Source organism: Lampris incognitus, chromosome 13 (genome assembly GCF_029633865.1).
Source record: "Lampris incognitus isolate fLamInc1 chromosome 13, fLamInc1.hap2, whole genome shotgun sequence".
Taxonomy (NCBI): Eukaryota; Metazoa; Chordata; class Actinopteri; order Lampriformes; family Lampridae; genus Lampris; species Lampris incognitus.
Genome location: NC_079223.1, coordinates 51,570,458 through 51,592,241, shown reverse-complemented (window position 1 = coordinate 51,592,241; position 21,784 = coordinate 51,570,458). Strand labels below are relative to the sequence as shown.

The 21,784-nt window shown below is 44.3% G+C and overlaps 1 protein-coding gene across 2 annotated transcripts; it reads left to right on the top strand.

Moving 5' to 3' along the window:
- The first annotated feature begins 1,402 nt into the window (after positions 1-1,402).
- On the top strand, positions 1,403-20,879 carry borcs7 (BLOC-1 related complex subunit 7). Of its 2 annotated transcripts, XM_056292146.1 has the most exons (6): positions 1,403-1,682; positions 1,798-1,952; positions 2,809-2,871; positions 20,234-20,277; positions 20,402-20,422; positions 20,553-20,879. In XM_056292146.1, the coding sequence occupies exons 2-6, from the start codon at positions 1,821-1,823 to the stop codon at positions 20,602-20,604; spliced, it is 312 nt and encodes a 103-aa protein (XP_056148121.1). In that variant the 5' UTR covers positions 1,403-1,682; positions 1,798-1,820; the 3' UTR covers positions 20,605-20,879. The 2 variants fall into 2 exon arrangements, with proteins under 2 accessions (XP_056148121.1, XP_056148120.1); XM_056292145.1 differs by having other exon boundaries at positions 1,403-1,952.
- The last annotated feature ends 905 nt before the right edge of the window (positions 20,880-21,784 follow it).

Here is a 21,784-nt window from a genome sequence, read left to right as displayed (position 1 = left end):
ACACACACACACACACACACACACACACACACACACACACACACACACACACACACACACACACACACACACACACACACACACACACACACACACACACACACACACACACACTCACAAATCTATACTTGTGGGGCCCCCTCATTGACTACATTCATTTCCTAACCCTTAGCCTAACCTTAACCTAACCCTAACTCTAACCTTAACCCTAAAACCAAGTCCTAACCCTAAAATAGACCCTTTTACTTGTGGGGCCCCATAAAATGCCCCACAAGGCAGGTGGTTTCTGGGTTTTCTATCCTAATGGGGACATTTGGTCCCCATTAGGATAGAAAACCCTGGTACACACACGCGTCCTTCTTCGTAGTTGTAGTTTTGCCTGATGAGGCGGTCAGCAAAGATGTGTGGTTTGATCTGAAACATCATGTCATGCGCATTGTCGCCATCTGACCACAAGGCGGCGACAATGACCCGAAGTCATTATTGCTCATTGCCGCCGTCTTGTGGCAAGGCGGCATGTCAACATAGACCTTTAAACTATATTTCAAACACAACTCATTATAATTCAGTAGACTGCCTCTGCCATCCATGATGTGTGTAATGGACCCAATGCCCTTCTTCCGCCACTCTCCCAAAAACACAGATCTCCCCTTAAACAGGACACATCTATTATTCCACTCTGGAACCGCATGGGGGGGGGGGTAAAGTTGTGTTTAAACACCAATATTGTAAAACTTGTTCATGAAAGGCGGGTGAACGTGCCGGTTCAAAAGAACAGCAGCCCCTCCCAGCAGCTTGTTAAAGACCGCATTAGGAGTGGCGTGCCACGACACAGTCTCCTCCATGACAAAGGCTTTCAGCCACTCCCGTCTCATCACACCATTCAGCATGGCAAAACCCATGGCATTCAGCCCCCCGTTCTCACGACTTCTCAAGAGGTCACTTTTCCTGATATAATGACACCTGTTTTTCCAAATAAAACTGAATTAGTTTGGTTTAAGGATTTAATCATTCTTGATGAAACAGCCAATGAGTAAGCAGGATAAATAAATCTAGAGAGACTCTCCATCTTGGTGAGCAGAGTCCTCCCAAACAGAGTAATGTCCCTCTGTAACCAGCTGTTTAATATAGCTTCACACTTTGTAATATTATTCTGAACCAAATCTGTTGGAAATGTAGTCAGTCTTTCATGTTGCACAGGACAGGGGGAAGGTTTTGTGGTGAGCACAGGACAGGGGGAAGGTTTTGTGGTGAGCACAGGACAGGGGGAAGGGTTTGCGGTGAGCACAGGACAGGGGGAAGGGTTTGCGGTGAGCACAGGACAGGGGGAAGGGTTTGCGGTGAGCACAGGACAGAGGGACGGGTTTGTGGTGAGCACAGGACAGGGGGAAGGGTTTGTGGTGAGCACAGGACAGGGGGACGGGTTTGTGGTGAGCACAGGACATAAAGCTGGAAGTTGACAGCGCGGAGTGATTTGGGAGGTGCTCTGCATCAACAAAGTGCCTTCGGGATCAGAATAAAGTTCATTACACCTGAAATATGAGGGATGATACAGCTCGAGTAAATATCAAGGTTCTCACATTTATTTCGTACCGCGCTGACGTCACTGGAAACCAATGGCTGCCTGGGGGGCTAGAAAACCATGTAAACGTGTAAAACGCTACGGTGTACTTTGTAAAATGGTAAAGTAATGTAATGTACATCGCACGCCGTGTGTATTACATTATTTATGGTAAAATAAACAGCGTGTACGTTCCGAGCACTGTTAAATGCTTCTTGTCCCTCCGGCTGCCGTAGTCGGTGTAAACACGGTAGTACTGATGGCCGCTGCGGAGTCTCAGCCGAGGTTCGGACAGTCTGTGAAAGGTTTATTATCCGATAAAGTGGGTTCCTGTAGCGGAGATGTGATAGCACTGACCCGGCAAGTCCTGAAGGGATCACGGAACCAGGAGGTAAAACCACGACCGGGTTTAAATTCAGTCGTTCTGACCATTGCTAACAAGCTAACCATATAGTAACTGATAAGCTAATCTAACCATATAGTAACTAACAAGCTACTCTAACCATACAGTAACTAACAAGCTAATCTAACCATATAGTAACTAACAAGCTAATCTAACCATATAGTAACTAACAAGCTAATCTAACCATATAGTAACTAACAAGCTAATCTCATAGTAATTAACAAGCTAACCGTATAGTAACTAACAAGCTAATCATCTCGTAACTAACAAGCTAATCTAACCATATAGTAACTAACAAGCTAATCATATAGTAACTAACAAGCTAATCTAACCATATAGTAACTAACAAGCTAATCATATAGTAACTAACAAGCTAATTGTATAATAACTAACAAGCTAATCTAACCATATAGTAACTAACAAGCTAATCGTATAGTAACTAACAATCTAATCTAACCATATAGTAACTAACAAGCTAATCTAACCATATAGTAACTAACAAGCTAATTGTATAGTAACTAACAAGCTAATCTAACCATATAGTAACTAACAAGCTAATCCAACCATATAGTAACTAACAAGCTAATTGTATAGTAACTAACAAGCTAATCTAACTATATAGTAACTAACAAGCTAATCGTATAGTAACTAACAAGCTAATCTTATAGTAGTTTCATATGAGATGCTGCGATACGGCGATAGCTGTGGTGTCTGTGTAGATCATGGCAGCGTTTCAGAGTAATGTCATTAAAACGTGTCACGTCCCTTTTGGTGGTTACCCCACCAGGTTTTAAGTCGTCAGTAATGGTTGACACTAAACTTGAATGGTTTCGCTCTTTTCCAGTTGCTTGGTCAAGCAGCCAGGAATATGGTTATTCAAGAAGATGCCATCCTGCACTCTGAGGATGTAAGTATGAATTTTTCAACCTGGATGTGATCATAAAAGCTATGTTTAGATTGCAGCCAAATCGACTTCATAGTCCACATCAGGACTTGCAAGTGGTCAGGTCGAATTGGGTGTGCGGGTATCATTAACCACCGACGTAGGCGTAAGTCAAATCAGGTTTATTTGAAAAGCCTAAAATCACATGGTGGTTCCGAAGGGCTTTCCAGTCAGCACAGTGTACAACAAAATACAACAATATATGACATATGACACCCTCTGTCCTTGGACCCCAGATTTGAATGAGGAAAAACCTCAAAAGAAAAACCTTATCAGGAAAAAACATGGTAGAGATCTCAGGGAGAGCAACAGAGGAGGGAGCCCTCTTCCAGGCTAGACAGACATGCAATAGCTGTGAAATGCACAAAATACACAAAAATAATAGAATTATAATGTAACACCATAGATTACACACAGCGAGGTAATGTAGAATACATACAGTTAATGCATACAATTTAGCAATCATGTGCTGGGTAATAGAATTGCAAAGAGAGTGCAAGGCAAGTTTAGTGAATCTGTGACCATCCAGAACAATGACAGAAACCACACAGATGCAGTCAAGAGCTGGCAGGACCCCGTATCCCAAAACCCGCTCTGCTCAATGGAGCCCTGCAGAGAGAATGGACTTCACATGCACACGAGGCAAGAAGACTTTGACCCACACGCAGAACGAACACGAGAGAAGTTTTGAGAGTGATGCAGACGTTGTCGTAGCTAAAACAAATAGTATAACAGTGCAAACGATAGCATACATCTGCAGGAGGGTGGGGTTGTGTCCAAGGGGGAAAATGATGCATCTCAAACAGGCTCTGAAGTCATCAGGTGGTCAAATCAGAGAGAGCGATGATCCAAGGTCATCAGACAGTCCATAAAGGAAGAACATCTGTCCTTGAAAGCGAGATGAGAGAGCCAGAGAGCGAGAACAGGAGAGAGAGGAGGACGGGCACACAACTTGGGCACACGTGCTCAGAGACACAAACAAAAGGTTAGGACAGTGTGATCCATTCGGAAAGAGTAGGAACATTCTCATCGGCAGGACAAAACCAAGAGATGACTAGTAAGACCTACAGTTATAAACACACTGAGACTGAGACCCTCCCAACAGAGAATAGCTGTGACAAAGCTCAGAAGGAAGCCAAGCTACCAAAGAAATAAAAGGACTAGTTGAAAGCCGATGAAAACACATGGGGTTTCAGTTGAGATGTGAAAGAGTCTACAGAGTCAGATTCCCTGATGTCGGCTAGGAGACTCTTCCAGAGAAAAGAAAAGGGGTTTTAACTCAAGGGAAAGAAAAGAAAAAGGGTGCAGTACGAGATGGATCTGCAGCTTGGACACGTCTTTTTAACTCCAGGGAAAGATTAGGCCTTCACTTTGAGAACTAGGCAAACCCATGAAGTATTTTCTTGGTTAATAGCAGCACTTTAAAGTCAGATCTAGCATGAACAGGGAGCCAGTAAAGGGAGGCTGAAATCGCTGTGATATGGTCAAACTTAGTTAATATTCCAGTAGCAGCATTTTGAACCAGCTGAAGGTTTTTAGTGCTTGCTCTTGGCAGGCCGGAAAAAAGGACATTGCAGTCGTTTAATCTGGATGGAACAAAAGTATGGGTCAGGATCTCAGCATCAGCCATGGACAGAACAGACCGAATTTTAGCAGTGTTTTGTAGGTGGGAAAATTAGTCATGGTGATTTGATTAATGTGAAATTTAAAAGATGGGGATTGATCAAAAATAACAAGATTTTTGCTGTGGAACTTTGGGAGATCACACAGTTGTCAAGAGAGGCCATTACTAGGTCATATAGGTGACTTTGTGTTGCAGGTCCAATACCAGCATCTCAGTTTTTTCAGAATTAAGTAGTAAGAACATAGATGACATCCAATGTTTCAGTGCAGACAAGCATGCCTCTCGATTCCTGATATGAGAATGATTTTCTGACTTGGCTCTTAGTTTAGCTACAGTGTCAAAGAGAAATCTAGGTTTGTGTTTAGGTGAGAAAAATGTGCTGCTTTATCTGCTAACAGTGCTTGCTTATAAGAGTCATGCCATGCAAAATGAAAGACTTCAAGTTTGGATTCATGCCATTTCTGCTCAGGTTTCCTACAGGCCAGTTTAAGAGCATGCGTCTCATCAGTGAATCAGGGTGTTGATTTTCTTTGATGTCTAATTTTGGTAGTTAGAGATGCCACTGACTCGAGAAGATTAGAAAGAGTTGCATTTAGGTCACTCGTAAAGCTATTGACAAATCCAGTTAATACAGTGATAGGAGCCGGGGCCTCTGGCATTCTATCACCAAGTGCTATAAGGGTTGATGGGCCAATATGATGGGTGCTGAACACTTTGGCGCCACAGCTGCAAGGACAAGAAAGTGCCACCTGAAATTTGTTAAGAAAGTGGTCTGACACAGCAGATATAACAAGAGAGACTGTCAGATCAGAAAAAAAACTACAGCGTCACTTTACTAGACAGTGGTCCAGTATTGATAAAGCTGATTTTTAGGGGTTGTGTATTAATAGAGTTTGCTGGGATAGGACTTTGATTGGGGCCAGCAGTGGATGAGGTCATTTTAATTGGGGTGAGATGTCTTAAGAGTAGCAGTAGAGGAATTGTGAGGCCTGCATACACGTTGAGGGAGAGATACAGTTATGATTTCGTAAGATGATTTGTTGCCACTGCCAGAAATAGATATAGTAATTTGATTGTTGTGGTTAGCTTTTGGTGTGCAAGAAAACTTGCGTGTGACACAGCAGGGTAAGGAGAAATCCTAATTCTGATGACCTACACTACCAATCCGGTGACCTACACTATCAGAGTTGACCTGGCTCGACACATTGACTGATTAAGTAGACGCCAAACCCGCACTAGATTTGTGAGCAATTCTAAAAATGCCGTGATGTAGAACAGAGGAGATAGCAGTTGGTTGGTAAGTGTTTTTGAAACTGTTTTTGAGTTTGATTGGGATTGAAACTGCTGTCAGGCTTTGTTGGAGCAGAGCATGTCCTGGTTTTACTCTCTGAGTTTCGATAGGTGGGGCAGCTGACTCCAATCACACCCTCTATTGTTGCTTTTCTGTGAAAATCTGAAAGGTGAGGGTTCAGCCATGATACTTCCTGGTACTTTAACACACAGGCTACACTATAGCGTCAGCGGAAGCATCAGCCCTTGTGTGTGAGCCCACATTGGGTAAAGATCAAAATGGGTGAAGACCTGCGAGTCTACCTGTGCGAGTCCACAAAGCAAAGACACCGACTGGTTAGTCTTTTTCTACTATCTATTAATTTAACCTGCCTCACTCAGCATGACATCCCTGTCATCCAAGGCTTTTGAAAAACTCGAATTTGTCACAGACAATGCAACCCTGAGAACCTCTATTTGCTCAGAAAAGCCTCCTCTGCTAACTTCTCCTCTACCCTTGGCCTATGGACTTGCCAATCGGCTGTAAACAAAACAGAATTCATCCAAGCACTTGCTAATCTGTTAGGCATTCAGGTACTAGCCCTGACCGAAACCTGGATCCAACCAGAAAACACTGCCACACCGGCTGCACTCTCTCTTGACTCCACTTTCTCATACACATCCTGTTTTGTTGGGTGCAGAGGCGGTACAGGGGTCCTCATTTCCAAAGACTGGAAATTCACTAAGCTTTCTCCGCTGAGCAACAACTCCCCCTGAATACCATGCAATGAGGGTTATTGCTGAAAAACCCATCAGGGGCATGGCATCCTTTTTTTTTTTGGCTTATATTTCCAAAAGTCAAGCCTTTGATTCCAAATTACAACCAAAATGTGCTGTTTGTTAAGAATGCCAGACCGACTATTAAGCTATCCTATTAAGCTACTTGTGGTTGTCATATACCACCCACCAGGGTGTCAAGTGGGGAACTTTGTAGTCAAACTAGACATGTTACTTTAACACTAGAACGACCAGGATTTCACTCCTACCTAAAACAACCATGGGCCGTCAACATGACGGCCAGTTTTTAAACTCTACATTCTGTCAAAATAAACACCCAGTTGAGATATTAATGCATTACATATTTTAGTATGTCTGTTATGAAACTAACTGACACCAAAATTAACATTTTAACAACTTTAATGCTATTTTCCAAATTTAGAATGGCCGCTGTCCAATGCCTGTAAATACTGCAACGCGTTGGTGGTAGTCATGGTGCGTCTGAAACGGCGTCTGTAACCAGACATGTTGGCAATAATCAAAAATCAAGTTTAGACTATTTCTCTGCACTGCAGAACGATAGTGTGTTTTCTAGGACAGAGCAATGAACTTCACGCAGGAAATGATGCAACCAACACACGTCACAAATAGTGACATGACGCACCATCCTCTCTTAACCATCTCTGCTCTCTAACATCCAAACCTGCTCGCAACATCCGCCATACTCCATAGGTCACTGAACTCATCAGAGAGTAAAGCGCGGCATTCAGAGCAGCAGAGGGAAAATGGCATAAATCCAGAGAGCCCACTGATCTGATTGTGTAGCAGTCTCCTAGCATCATTCTCGTCCAATTTAAAAACTGCTAAGACCACTTAATAACGGAAGAAGATCTGTTCTTTTAACTCACTTCTCAATCCACCTCCTCCTCTGCCTTCCACTCTGCTCACTGCAGACTTGTTCACCTCATTTTTAACTGCTAAAGTCTGTGCCATCAACCTGTGCCAGTTCTCTGAGCCTGATCATCTTAGTCTACAGCTGCCAGCTATCAGGGCCGCCCTCTCCTTATTCTCCCCTCTGACTGAGGAGGAAGTCCTGGACTTTTGACGACCCACCACCTGTCCACTGGACCTGATACCATGCAACATTCTACAGACCATTTCCCCCACACTTAACTTCGCAGTCATGTACATCATCAACTCCTCACTTACAATGGGTGTGTACCCCACCGCATTTAAGCAAACTCGGGTCACCCTGCTGCTCAAAAAACCTATACTCAACCCATCCCAGGTTGAAAACTACAAACCGGTTTCACTCCTACCCTTCCTATCAAAAATACTTGAGCACACAGTCTTTTGAGTCTCTGAATTCCTTTCTGAGAATAACCTGTATGATCCAAATCAGCCTGACTTGAAGTGGGGGCACTCTACCGAGATTGCACTCTTTTCAGCAATGGAATCACTGTGTTCAGCTAGAGCTGCTGGTCAGTCCTCAGCTCTATTTCTGCTAGATCTTTCAGCTGCCTTTGACACGATTAACCACCGAATCCTATTCTCCACACTCAGTAACCTTGGTATCTCAGGAACTGCCCTCGATTGGTTCATGTCCTACCTCTCATGGAGATATTTTTGAGTATCTTGGAGGAGAGAAGTGTCCAAACAGCACTGCTTATCCACAGGGGTTCATCACGTGTCGGTGCTCGGCCCCCTTGTCTTCTCAATATATGCCACCTCACTTGGTGCAATCATCCTCTCCCATGGTTTCTCATACCACTGCTATGCTGATGATACCCAGCTCTTCCTGTCATTCCTGCCGGAAGACCACACAGCCTTGGCTCGGATCTCATCATCCCTTGCCAATATATCAACATGGATGAAAGAATGCCACCTTCAACTTAACCTCTCTAACACCGAGCACCTTGTCATCTAGCCAGTCCCTCTTTACAACAACAGATCAGTCTTCTTCTTCTCCTTTGCTTGTTCCCTGTTTCCCAGGGGTCGCCACAGCGGAATCGACAGTTTCCATCGGTACCCTGTGAGGGCACAACACCGATGGCGGTCTTGTCAATCCGCATAATGATCTGGCAAAATGTTACGTCGGATGCCCTTCCTGACACAACCACTAACCCTATGGACGACAACAACAGATCAGTATACAGCTCAAATCAACCCACCTCACGCCCACAAAATCTGCCCGAAACTTTGGTGTCATGATTGATGACCAACTAACTTTTATGGTTCATGTGGCCTCAATCATTTGATCATGTCGATTTGCCCTATACAACATCAGGAAGATCAGACACTACCTCTCTGGGGCATGCAGCACAACTCCTAGTACAGGCTCTCGTAATGTCACACATTGACTACTGCCAGTCCTTACTGGCAGGCCTCCCCACATGTACGTTCAAACCTCTGCAGATGAACGAGAACATAGCGGCATGTCTGGTTTTCAACCAGCCCAAAGAGTACATGTCACCCTGCTGTTCATATCCCTCCACTGGCTCCCAGTCGCTGCATGCATCAAATTCTAAACCTTGATACTTGCTTACAAAACATCAAACTAAAACAGCTCCCACCTACCTGAACTCCCTCATTCAGGTCTGTGCTCCCTCCCTCTCACTACACACTGCCATTGAAAGGCGCCTGGTACTACCACCACCACAGAGCCCTATGTCGCTAGCTAGCTAGACTCTTCCCTTCTGTAGTTCCGCTGTGGTGGAATGAGTTACCAAACTCTGTTTGATCGGAAGAGTCCCTCTCAATCATTAAGTAAAGGCTAAAGACCCAGCTCTTTTGCAAACACCTCTGCACTTGTCTTTTTGCATGCTCAATAAATCAGGTAAGGAAATCACAGAAAGTTGAATCAGTTCATTTGGACACAATGTTTATTGAGAGAAATGTTTCATCACTCATCCAAGTGACCTCTTCAGTCTCAAACTGACTGCAGGTATCCCCAAACCTTATAAACAGCACAGTTGCATAATGACTCTAGGTAATGGTCACGGCAATTTGAATATGAAACCAGTCGTTGATTCTGGCATGAAACCATACTTCTACTCTGTAATCATCACCTCTTAACCTAGCTTCTACTGCTCTTTCCAAAATCTTTGTGCTGTGGCTGATCAACGTTATACCTCTGTAGTTACTACAGCGCTGCACATCACCCTTATTCTTGAAAATCGGTACCGGTTTACTTCTCCACTCCTCAGGCTTACTCTCACTTTCCAAGCTTGTGTTAAACAATCTAGTTAAGAATTCCACTGCCAACTCTCCTAAACATCTTCATGCCTCCACAGTATGTCATCTGGACCAACCACCTTTCCACTGTTCAGCCTCTTCATAGCAGCCCTCACTTCCTCCTTGCTAATCCACCACACTTCTTGATTCACTATCCCTACATCATCCAACCTTGTCTCTCTCTCATTTTCTTCATTCATCAGCCCCTCAAAGTACTTCTTCCACCTTCTCAGCACACACCCCTCGCTTGTCAGCACATTTCCATCTCTATCCTTCATCACCCTAACCTGCTGCACATCCTTCCCAGCTCGGTCCCTCTGTCTAGCCAATCGATATATGTCCTTTTCTCCTTCCTTAGTGTCTAACCTCTCATACAACTCACCATATGCCTTTTCCTTTGCCTTCACCACGTCTCTCTTCGCTTTACACTGCATCTCCATGTACTCCTGTCTACTTTCTTCATCTCTCTGACTATCCCACTTCTTCTTTGACAACCTCTCCCTCTGTATGCTTTGCTGTACTTCCTCATTCCACCACCAAGTCTCCTTGTCTTCCTTCATCTGTCCAGATGACACACCAAGTACCTTCCTAGCTGTCTCCCTCACTATTTCTGCAGTGGTTGCCCAGCCATCCGACAACTCTTCACTACCACCCAGTGCCTGTCTTAACTCCCCCCATTAACTCCACACATTTTTCCTTCATCGACTTCCACCATTTGATCCTTCGCTCTGCCTTCACTCTCTTCCTCTTCTTGATCTCCAAAGTCATCCTACAGACTATGGTGCTTAACTACATTCTCCCCTGTCACCACCTTGCAGTCTCCAATCTCTTTCAGATCACACCTCCTGCATAAGATGTAGTCCACCTGTGTGCACTTTCCTCCACTCTGATACATCACCCTGTGTTCCTCCCTATTTTTGAAATATGTATTCACCACAGCCATTTCCATCCTTTTTGCAAAATTCCCCGCCATCTCTCCTTTCACGTTCCTCTCCTTGACACCATACTTGCCCATCTCCTCCTCATCACCACTGTTCCCTTCACCAACATGCCCATTGAAGTCCACTCCAATCAGCACTCTCTCCTCCTTTGGTACCCTCTTCACCACTTCATTCAACTCACTCCAGAATTCTTTCTCTTCCAACTCACACCCAACTTGCGGGGCATATGCGCTGATAACATTCATCATCACACCTTCTATTCCCAGCTTCATACTCATCACTCTGTCCGACACTCTCTTCACCTCCAGCACACTCTTGATATACTCTTCCTGCAGAATTACCCCTACCCCATTTCTCCTCCTATCTGCACCATGGTAGAAGAGTTTGAACTCAACTCTGATGCTCCTGGCCTTACTCCCCTTCCACCTGGTCTCTTGTACACACAGTATATTTACCTTCTTCCCTTTGTCATATCAGCCCTTTACATTCAAAGTTCCGACTCTCACCTCCACACTCATACCTTTCCTCCTCACCTGCTACCTCTGGACATGCCTTGCCCTGCTCCTTCTCCTTTGCCCAACAGTAGCATAGTTTCCACTGGCACCCTGCTGGCCAGGTATGGAAATCTGATTCATGATCTGCATATTTGATTTGGCAAAGGTTTTACGCCGGATGCCCTCCCTGACACAACCCTCCCCATTTATCCGGGCTTAGGACTGGCACTAAGAATGCACTAGCTTGTGCATCCTCAGTGGCTGGGTTATTATTATCCAGTTTAAAACATTTGTGAGAAAGTAATCAAAAAGTAATCAAATGTAATAAGGTACACCACCTTGTACTTTACCATTTAAAGTAATTTAAATAATTAAATTACTTATTACCAGAGGTGCACATACCTAGTACACAGATGCGCATGCGTGGTCAAAATAAATTATGTGTAGCAGATAATATGAGAAAAGGCGCTTTTGCATACCAACATTTTTGGGACAAAATTACTTACTGAAACAGCAGGATTTTCTCCATATATCACTGGTAAGAAAGTCATTATGACACGTGTCAATTTTAATAATCGGTTGTTAATCCTGCAATTTTTAGCCTTCGTTCTTGATTAAGTGGATGCCGTTTTTTTTTTCAAGTTAGCAAGGTTAACTGTTAAACCTTGAGCTCCAGCAAATAGTTAGCTTACGTTACAACTAGCTTAACGTTCCGGTTTTCTCTGGTTTTAGGATTTTCGTCCATTCGCTAAAATGTCCAAGAAGCAAGCTACATTAAGTAATTACTTTGCTGTTCCACCACCTCCAAAGAAATGCCCGACTTAACCTGTACATAAAAAAAGTGTATTCGCAGAAAAGTGGCTGCAGGAAGTAGCCTAGTTCCAAACAGATGACGACCGCACAGAGATGTGGTGCAAAATATGCCATGAAAATCCCAATCTCGTGGATAAAAGCAGCGCCTTTTATATAGGGACAAAAAATTTCCGTCATCCAGCTTTTGAAAAGCATGAGAAGAGTAAAGAGCACCTGAACATAGTGCAAAACTATTGATTTTTTTTTAATAAATTTATTTCTGATTTTCCCCTTTTTCTCCCAATTTAGTGGCCAATCGAGCCCTATTTTAGTTCAAACACCCACTCTCGTACTGCATGCGTTCGCCAACTGCATCTCTCCAGCCGGCAGTCTCAAAGGAGACGCCTCGCCACTTTTGTGACAAGGCGAATCCAGGCCGAACCAAGGCTTTTTCCGACACACACAGAGACGCATTCATGTGACGAACACAGGCCGACTCCCCCCCTCCCAAAGACAGCGTTGCCAATTATTGCTGCTTCGTCAAGTCCGGCCATAGTCGGATCTGACGAGACCGGGGCGCGAACCCCAGTCCCCAGTGGGCAACTGCATTGACACAAAGCCGATGCTTAGACCGCTACACCACCACGGACCCAGTGCAAACTGTTGATAACAGGTGCAGCCAGGATCAGAAATCCACTCGCCCTCTGGACACGTGGCAGGGCAAACAATGAAGAACAGTGTCATGCATGAAGAACAGTCATGCATGCCTGATGTGTTCTTATGAGGAGGATATTGTGCTTTTGAAGAGGCTTGGAGTTAATGTCGGGAGTGCATATCATTCATGAGAAGTGGGGGGCGTATCATGCAGAGCATCGCACAGACAGTCGGTTTAGAATTGAATGAAAAATTGAAGGCAGCTGAATTTTGGGGTGTGCTCTTTGATGGATCAAAAGACAACACAAATGGAGCAGGAAATTGTGTACTTTGTGTGTGTGTCTAGCTATGGAGAGTTCACCTCAGATTTCGTGTGAACCAAGTGGCACAAGACATAGTGAACGGACTGGAGCAGCTCTTCCATACTTGTGGTTTAGGGGATCAGTGGAAGACGAATTTGATCTCGGTGTGTACAGATGGAGCAGCAGTCAACGTTGCCATTTACAATGGGGTCATTCCCAAATTGCGTCAGATGGTAGCAATCAGGGATTCCCTTGTGCATATTCTGTGTACTACCCACACCCTCGAGAACTGCACAAAGTCAGCTGATCAGATGGTACCATACTGTGAAACATTTAATCGCTCAAAAAGAACAGAACAACTAAAGAAGATATGTGATAAGATGGCGTTGCCTTTGTCTGCATGGAGGCAAGAGACTTTGTTTAAAATATGGAGGCTACAAGTGATGACAGTGACCTAAAACATGTCTGCACAGAGGGTTTTCAGTGTTTCCCAGCCAACATGCTGGACACTGGAAACATGTTACAGTTCACCTCCCTCAGGTTCCAGCAAGATAAATTGAATACTGGTGAATACAAAGATGAACTCATGGTAGCTGCTGAACAGCTGACACTATTGCTTGACAGTGAAGGCAAGTACAGGAAAGAGACTGTTTCATATGCTGACAGGGACAAGGCCGAAGTACTGAGAGGTCTAATTCATGAGTCAATTTTTAATTTTTGATCCTTCAGCTTGGCCTCAAGAAACGAGGCCTCATGAAACCTCCACAGTTTTGGCAACACAACACTTACTAACATCCTCCAGAAATATGAGGCCAGCATGTCTGTTGACAGAGACTCCGCTATAAGAGAATGGATGTGTTTAAAGCAAGCAGGAGAACGTGTGGCAGCCTCCTCTGTGTTTGACTTGGTCAACACAGTGACGATAAGTAATCCAAATAGTTACTCCAACATTCATAAAGTCCCTCTGTTGCACCTTACACTGCCCTTCAGTAGTGCTGCATGTGAGAGGGGATTTTCACATCTCAATATAATAAAAAGCAAGTACAGATCCCGCCTTTCATGCTCTCGCCTCTCATCCCTGATGCACATCCACTTGTCTAAGATCACAACAGAGACTTTGAACTGAAGCCAGCTGTTGTGACTTATGGATGCACACAGCTAATCTCAGACTCAACCAGGGAGAAAGAAGTAGGCCTCCATCTTCATCTTGTTTAAAAGAGAGGGAGACGGTCAAGAGCGCAGTCAGGAGGATAGTAATGATGACAACTTGTAGAATAACCATGCCACATAAAGACTGAGTACCAAGCAACATCTCCAGGTGCTCCCTTGAGAACCAGACCAAAAAGTTATGTGCACCACTGCTTATTACATTTTTAACAGGGTAAATGCTTCTGGGATAGGCTCCAGCATCCCCGCGACCCTGAGAGCAGGATAAGCGGTTTGGCTAATGGATGGATGGAAGTAGTAATCTGTAACGCATTACATTTCAAAAGTAGCCTTTCCAACACTGCCAACAGGGCAGCCAAGCACAGAAAAACTGTTTGCAGTCAGGAGGGGTGACTGCAAATCAGCCAATGCAATCAGAGGCCTGTTCAAGCGTGCACTCTTTCCCTGTAGGACAAGGATAAACTCTGCATCATCTGCCGACGAGGCTATGCTAATGCTATCAGTAGTAGGCCCACTATCAGGCCTGGGGTCGAAGCTATCTGGAGTGCCCGTAACATGTAGTGTAGTGAAAGAAAGGTGCTCTAGCTCATTGACATGACACCCTATCTGAAAGGACAGCACAATTAACACAAGCAATAGCGGCGCGGCAGGTGTGTTAGCAATGGATGGCTAAAAGCTAAGCTAACTGCTAGCGGTAGATTGCAAAAGGCCAGCAGCAGGTAATTGGGAGCATGTCTCTGTCCCCTCAACCCTATTTCAGTGAATTTACCTAAACTTAACCTAACCTACCTTAACCTGACTTAACCTCAACTTCTACCTAACCCCAGTTTTAACCCAACGCTTACCTTAACCGATAGCTTATCTATTCGATAGCTAACCGACAAGGCTGAGGGCATATAGGGCATAGGGAATATAGAGCTGACCCCCAGATAATCTACGAGTCAGAAACAAGCAACACATGAAAACTAAATTTGTTAAGATGTTCAAAAGCTAATGATATGTTAAAGGTAATTAAGACAAGGAATAAGAAAATGTAACAGAACGTGAGTAGTTGATCTCTCGGCGTAGGAGTAGTGCCGTTCAACGCATGTCAATGTAGGTCTGATAATACTGACAGAATCAAATATCAAGTTCTTTGACAGACATCAGAAAGGTGACAATAGCTTAAGGCAGTGGTTTTACAAGCTTTTTTGGCCATTTTTAGGTCTCAAAATCCTCATGACCCCAATGCAACAAAACTGCTTAAGCCACCTTTGTTATTATTATCCATCCATCCATTATCCAAACCCCTTATCCTGCTCTCAGGGTTGCAGGATGCTGGAGCTTATCCCAGCAGTCATTGGACAGCAGGCAGGGAGACACCCTGGACAGGCCACCAGGCCATCACAGGGCCCTAATTTTTATCCACTACATATTTTTTTATCAAGCTCAATTCATGTTGATGGAAAGAAATGCTGCATTTTCACATGAAATACCCTTGAGCAAAACCTGTTTTGCATTGTTGCTTTGTTGGTGTCCATCCTTTGAAAAAGGTGCCATGACTTTATGAGCAAGATGAAGTCGGTTAGCAATTTGAATTATCCGTTAGTCTCAAATGGGAAATGGCGCAGTTGAAGAAAAGTCATTTCTGCAAACTGACGGTCTTGACAGGAAAACAAAAACAAAAACATAGGACTTGTATTGTCATTATTGTTATTATTATTATTATTATTATTATTTTGTTATTACTAGGGTTCAACCTGAAGGGCTTAAACCATATGTTTTTGTGCTGGTTTATTATTATTATTAATATTATTATTATTATTCAGAAATGTCTGAGCAGATTCCCGTGAGATGGTAAATGTTAGAGACATGACATTTTGCCCATTGATTGTAAGTTGTGTACTGCCCAAGAAATATCACCCAATCGGCCTGATGGGGGCGCTATAATTAAAGGTCAAAATTTTTTATTTTGCAATTGCTCATTAGAGGATGCCACCAGTTCTAAACACGTGCATGGGTCTGGCGCAAATTTAGCCATACATCGATGACAGTTTGTCCAAGCATCACCAAACTTGGTGGATATTTTTTAATTCAGCTGTTATTTTGTTTTTTGTTTTTGTTTTTTTAATTCAGCTTTCAATTTCAAACAGTTTGTGTTGGCTTGAACCCTGGAATCGCCACTTGCAGCTGAGGGAGCTGGGGGCCACGTGTTTTAAAGCACTTTTTTTTACACTTTGCTGCACTTTCACCTTATCCGTGCACCAGTACAGATGATATATGATAGTCTTACTGCAACTCCTACACAAGTTTAATCCTTCTCCTTACGCCTCCCTTTGTGCTGTTCTCGACTCGCGGCTTGCATCGGGCTCGTAGGCCTGCAGGTCAGGTTACATGGACTCCGGGCTGCCGGGTGTGACTTGCGCAGGGGGCTTGGACCCCATTAATACCTGCTTGCAGGTCTAGTTATTAGTTCCAGTTCCAAATATGTGGATGTGCCTGGCGCAAATGAGGCCATAAATCAATGACAGTTTGTCCAAACATCACCGAACTTGGTGGATATTTTTAATTAAGCTTTCGAAGCTTTCAACTTCTAACGGTCTGTGTTGGCTTGAACCCGGGAATCGATGCCTGCAGCTATATTCAACTCATTCTGTTTTCTTTCAAATAACATTTAGCCGTCCCCATGCAGTTCCTGTGAGTCGTCCCAGAGTGTCTTTTGAGTTTTACTTTTCATATTCTCTGTGAATAGTGCGTTACCCCACGTGAGGTCTTTCGGCTTCTCCACGTTATTTTCCATAATGCTCGTAAATCCATGTTGAGAGTCATATTTCTGTATTTGTTTACATTTAAGAATCTTGGGGTCGCCATCGATTCCACCAGCAGTGTCAGGGTTGAGGTGGGGGCAGTTGGAAATGCTCCATTTTGATGGCTTTTCGAACAGTTTTGCCAAACTGTTGGAGCATTGAGGCACCTGCTGTGTGAGATTACAAATGGGTGACACGCTGTCATGCGGAGGTGGACACCCCAGCTTCAGAAAGTAAAAGTCCTACTACCATGTATTCGTTCTCGCCATTCACCTAACCAGGTGACACCTGGCTGAAGAGCTATGCTAATTACATTCAGCTGGTGTGGTGCATGGGTGGAGCAAATACGTGGCAGGTCTTTTACGTTCTGAAGCCACGTCGCCCCCTCTGCTGTCGTGTAACTTTTCATGATGTAATCAAAGTGTCATGCGCTCGTGTTTTTCAAGACCAGGAGGGGGAAGCTCGGGATGGATTGGAACTGGTGTTGTGTTCTGAATCTTTTTAAATGGTATGTGTTTTGAATCAAAAATGCATTTATCAAATACCTTTTGGTAAATGTTTGAGAATGGATGTTTATTGGTGCTTTTATAAGATATTCAGATAAGAAAATGGAGATAAACCATCAGTAGTAATGTGAATATGATGACCAGGCAGGTGGAGACATTCATTGTTCATTTCACTCAGCTAAAAGTCGACTCAGTTCAGAAAATGTTATCACTTTATTGTAATGCAGCCTTTAAGACCAGGGAATGACAACATTTATGTAACTTATATCATCATCTAGTTTCATATCACCGTATCCATCTCGCTGTATATATTGTATATATTTTATATTGCCTCTCATCAAGGACCGGCTCTGAGCCCTTCCTTGTTTGCAATGGTGATAGACAGGTTGATGGACGAGATCAGGAAGGAGTCTCCATGGACTGTGATGTTTGCGGATGACATCGTGATCTGTAGTGAGAGTAGGTTGCAGGTGGAGGAGAGCCTGGAGAGGTGGAGGTATGCACTGGAGAGATGAGGAATGAAAGTCAGTAGGAGCAAGCTGGAATACATATGCATGAATGAGAGGGAGGACAGTGGAATGGTGAGGATGCAAGGAGTGGAGGTGACGAAGGTGTATGAGTTTAAATACTTGGGGTCAACTGTCCAAAGTAACGGGGAGTGCAGGAGAGAGGCGAAGAAGAGAGTGCAGGCAGGGTGGAGTGGGTGGAGAAGAGTGTCAGGAGTGATGTGTGACAGAAGGGTACCAGCAAGAGTTAAAGGGAAGGTTTACAAGATGGTAGTGAGACCAGCTATGTTATATGGTTTGGAGACAGTGGCACTGATGAAAAGACAGGAGGTGGAGCTGGAGGTGGCAGAGATGAAGATGATAAGATTTTCACTGGGAGTGATGAAGAAGGACGGGATTAGGAACGATTATATTAGAGGGACAGCTCAGGTTGGACGGTTTGGAGACAAGATTGAGATGGTTTGGACATGTGTGGAGGAGAGATGCTGGGTATATTGAGAGAAGGATGCTGAATATGGAGCTGCCAGGGAAGAGGAGAAGAGGAAGGCCAAAGAGGAGGTTTATGGATGTGGTGAGGGAGGACATGCAGGTGGCTGGTGTGACAGAGGAAGATGTAGAGGACAGGAAGACATGGAAACAGATGATGCACTGTGGCGCCCCCTAACGGGAGCAGCCGAAAGTAGTAGTAGTAGTGGTGGTAGTAGTAATATTAGTAGTAGTAGTAGTAGTAGTGGTAGTAGTAGTAGTGGTGGTGGTAGTAGTAGTAGTGGTGGTGGTAGTAGTAGTAGTGGTAGTAGAAGTAGTGGTAGTAGTAGTAGTGGTGGTAGTAGTAGTAGTCATGGTAGTAGTAGTAGTAGTCATGGTAGTAGTAGTGGTGGTAGTAGTCGTAATAGTAGTGGTGGTAGTAGTAGTAGTCATGGTAGTAGTAGTGGTGGTGGTAGTAGTCGTGGTATTAGTAGTAGTAGTAGTAGTAGTGGTGGTGGTAGTAGTAGTCATGGTAGTAATAGTAGTAGTAGTAGTAGTAGTAGTGGTGGTGGTAGTAGTCGTAGTAGTAGTGGTGGTAGTAGTAGTAGTAGTAGTAGTAGTAGTGGTGGTGGTGGTAGTAGTCGTAGTAGTATTGGTGGTAGTAGTAGTAGTAGTAGTAGTAGTAGTGGTGGTAGTAGTCGTAGTAGTATTGGTGGTAGTAGTAGTAGTCATAGTAGTAGTAGTAGTAGTAGTAGTAGTAGTGGTGGTGGTAGTAGTCGTGGTATTAGTAGTAGTAGTAGTAGTAGTGGTGGTGGTAGTAGTAGTAGTAGTAGTTGTAGTGGTAGTAGTAGTAGTCATGGTAGTAGTAGTAGTAGTGGTGGTGGTAGTAGTCGTGTTATTAGTAGTAGTAGTAGTAGTAGTAGTAGTAGTAGTGGTGGTGGTGGTGGTGGTAGTAGTAGTCATAGTAGTAGTAGTAGTGGTGGTGGTGGTGGTATTAGTAGTAGTAGTAGTAGTAGTGGTGGTAGTAGTAGTCATAGTAGTAGTAGTAGTAGTAGTGGTGGTGGTGGTATTAGTAGTAGTAGTAGTAGTGGTGGTAGTAGTAGTAGTCATAGTAGTAGTAGTAGTAGTGGTGGTGGTGGTGGTGGTAGTAGTCATAGTAGTAGTAGTAGTAGTGGTGGTGGTGGTGGTAGTAGTCATAGTAGTAGTAGTAGTGGTGGTGGTGGTGGTAGTAGTCATAGTAGTAGTAGTAGTAGTGGTGGTGGTGGTGGTAGTAGTAGTAGTAGTAGTAGTAGTATATATTGCCCTAGCCCCGCCCTACACTATAGGGAGACCAAAGCAGCCAGCTGCAGGCTCAGCAGAATGGAGATGGTCCTCTCGCTCTTCACACCACAGCAGTCAGGTGGCGCTGCAGAACACTTCCGTGGACCGCATCACTGATGGAGGTTTTTCATACATGCTGCCCTGTCTGGTACCGTCGCCATGGCACTATGCCACAAGATGTGTGGTGCCATAAGCATTGTGAGTGACATTAAGCACAGTCTGGAATCTGGTTGGAGCAGTCAAACTGAGACGCATCTAGACGTTGGATTTGAATCACATTTTCAAACCACCATGAATGTGATTTATGTCTGATTTGCAAACATGGGTTTCCATGTTTTGTGTGTTACCATCCAGAGGGGCTGAAAGCCATGTGACTCTAATCAGGATATGCCAAAGATGATTTGAGCTGCCAGTCTGAACATAGCCGCAACAGTGGCCTGCTGTTGTCGTTAAGTAGCAGGATTCATATCTCCGCCCTTTGTCTTTCAGAGTCTGAGGAAAATGTCCATCATCACCACTCATTTGCAGTATCAGTAAGTATTTATTTATAAGGTGTTTATGTGCAGACAAATTCAACACGTGGAAATCTTTTTTTCCATTTAGTTGAGAAGTTAGAAACAGAATGCATAAATGATACCCGTGTCTGTCCCTCCCCAGACAAGAGGCCATCCAAAAGAAGTAAGTCTGAACACTCCTGTGCTGCTGGTTGTGTGGAAACAGCTGTGAACCAGTCTGAGTGGCGACCAGGACATAAGCAACGGCAGCTACACACATTCTCACATCTCGGTGTCTTTGTTCCGTTCTCCAGCGTCGAACACTCCAAAAACCTTCAGGACCAGCTGAGACACCTGCTGAAGTGAACGTCACGAGGCGGCGACTGAGTCCAGCGCCTTGGATCTTGTCTTTGTATTTGAGCCAACACTCGTTTTGTCCAGGGAGTTTTCTGAACTTCTGATGTCCATTTTTTTTCTTCCGTAGAATTTTGTTCAACTTGTTTTGAATCCTTGTTGTGTTTGTGTTGTGCTGGTGTTGTGTGTTGTGCTTGCGTTTTGAGTAAATCTACAGTTTTGTGAGTAACCTAACTTCATTTGGGTGATGGAAATATGTTACTCTTTGATAATAAAATACAAACGAACCGAACTAAGGCTTTGGTTAAGTGCGTTGAGGGATTATGGGTATTTTATCTTGTAATATTTTCCAGTCACCCCACAGAAAGGACAGTATGTCAAGTCAAGGTCAGTGCCCATAGCGGCATGGCTGTAGTAAGTTTGGGTCTGTATTACGAGGCAACAGTGGTACCGTCTGCTGCTAATGAGACTAATGACTGGGGGAAAAAATTTCGCCTCAAAAATACTGACTCTCACAAGACAGACGGACTCGTCAGACACCATTCTGTTCATGCTGCAGAGGAAAACCAGACTTCTGTCATGACAGGCACGTGATAACATGCAGGGGGGGATCATATCGGCAGTGTGAAGGCCTAGCAGCTGCCCGCCCTCGGATGTGTCCTTCAGCCTTCTGTAAGGCTGCGTGGTTGGCTCGTGCTGCAGGAGGGACATGTCCTCTTGTTGTGGTACTTGTGCACAATGCCACCGCCCGAAGTGTGTGAAGGCACAGGGCGCACGTGTGCCCTGTAGGCCACAGCAGTGACGTGACGTGATGTTCATATGGAATGCAAGGTCCACGGCATGGCCTCACGCTGGCTGGGCATCTGCAGCTATTGTCTGGAACCTTGAGCCAAAAGAATTACTGCAGGATAAATAAAGCTTATCAAACGTCAAGGCCTCTGAGAATATGAGGACAGAGAGCAGATGCTGAGTGAAGAGCCCACAACTCTTCTGCCCTTCTGCAGCTCATCGGAGCACCACCAATGAAGGCAATGATAGAAGAAAGTGCCACATAGTGAGCCAGCTAAACTCTTTTCCTAAAAAGAATTTAAGTCCTATTTCTTGCATCGATACCATATATGTTTCTTTTAATCCAGCCATTATCAAGACCCACTTGATCCAGTTCACCGTGGTAGAGGCTGGACTCCCCCTC

Bases quoted from the DNA above. Each gene is read 5' to 3' on its own strand.
- borcs7 (XM_056292145.1), top strand. From the start codon at position 1,770: ATGCTTCTTGTCCCTCCGGCTGCCGTAGTCGGTGTAAACACGGTAGTA. The intron at 1,953-2,808 runs GTAAAACCACGA...GCTCTTTTCCAG, and splicing joins AGGGATCACGGAACCAGGAG to TTGCTTGGTCAAGCAGCCAG. The intron at 20,423-20,552 runs GTAAGTCTGAAC...TCCGTTCTCCAG, and splicing joins CAAGAGGCCATCCAAAAGAA to CGTCGAACACTCCAAAAACC.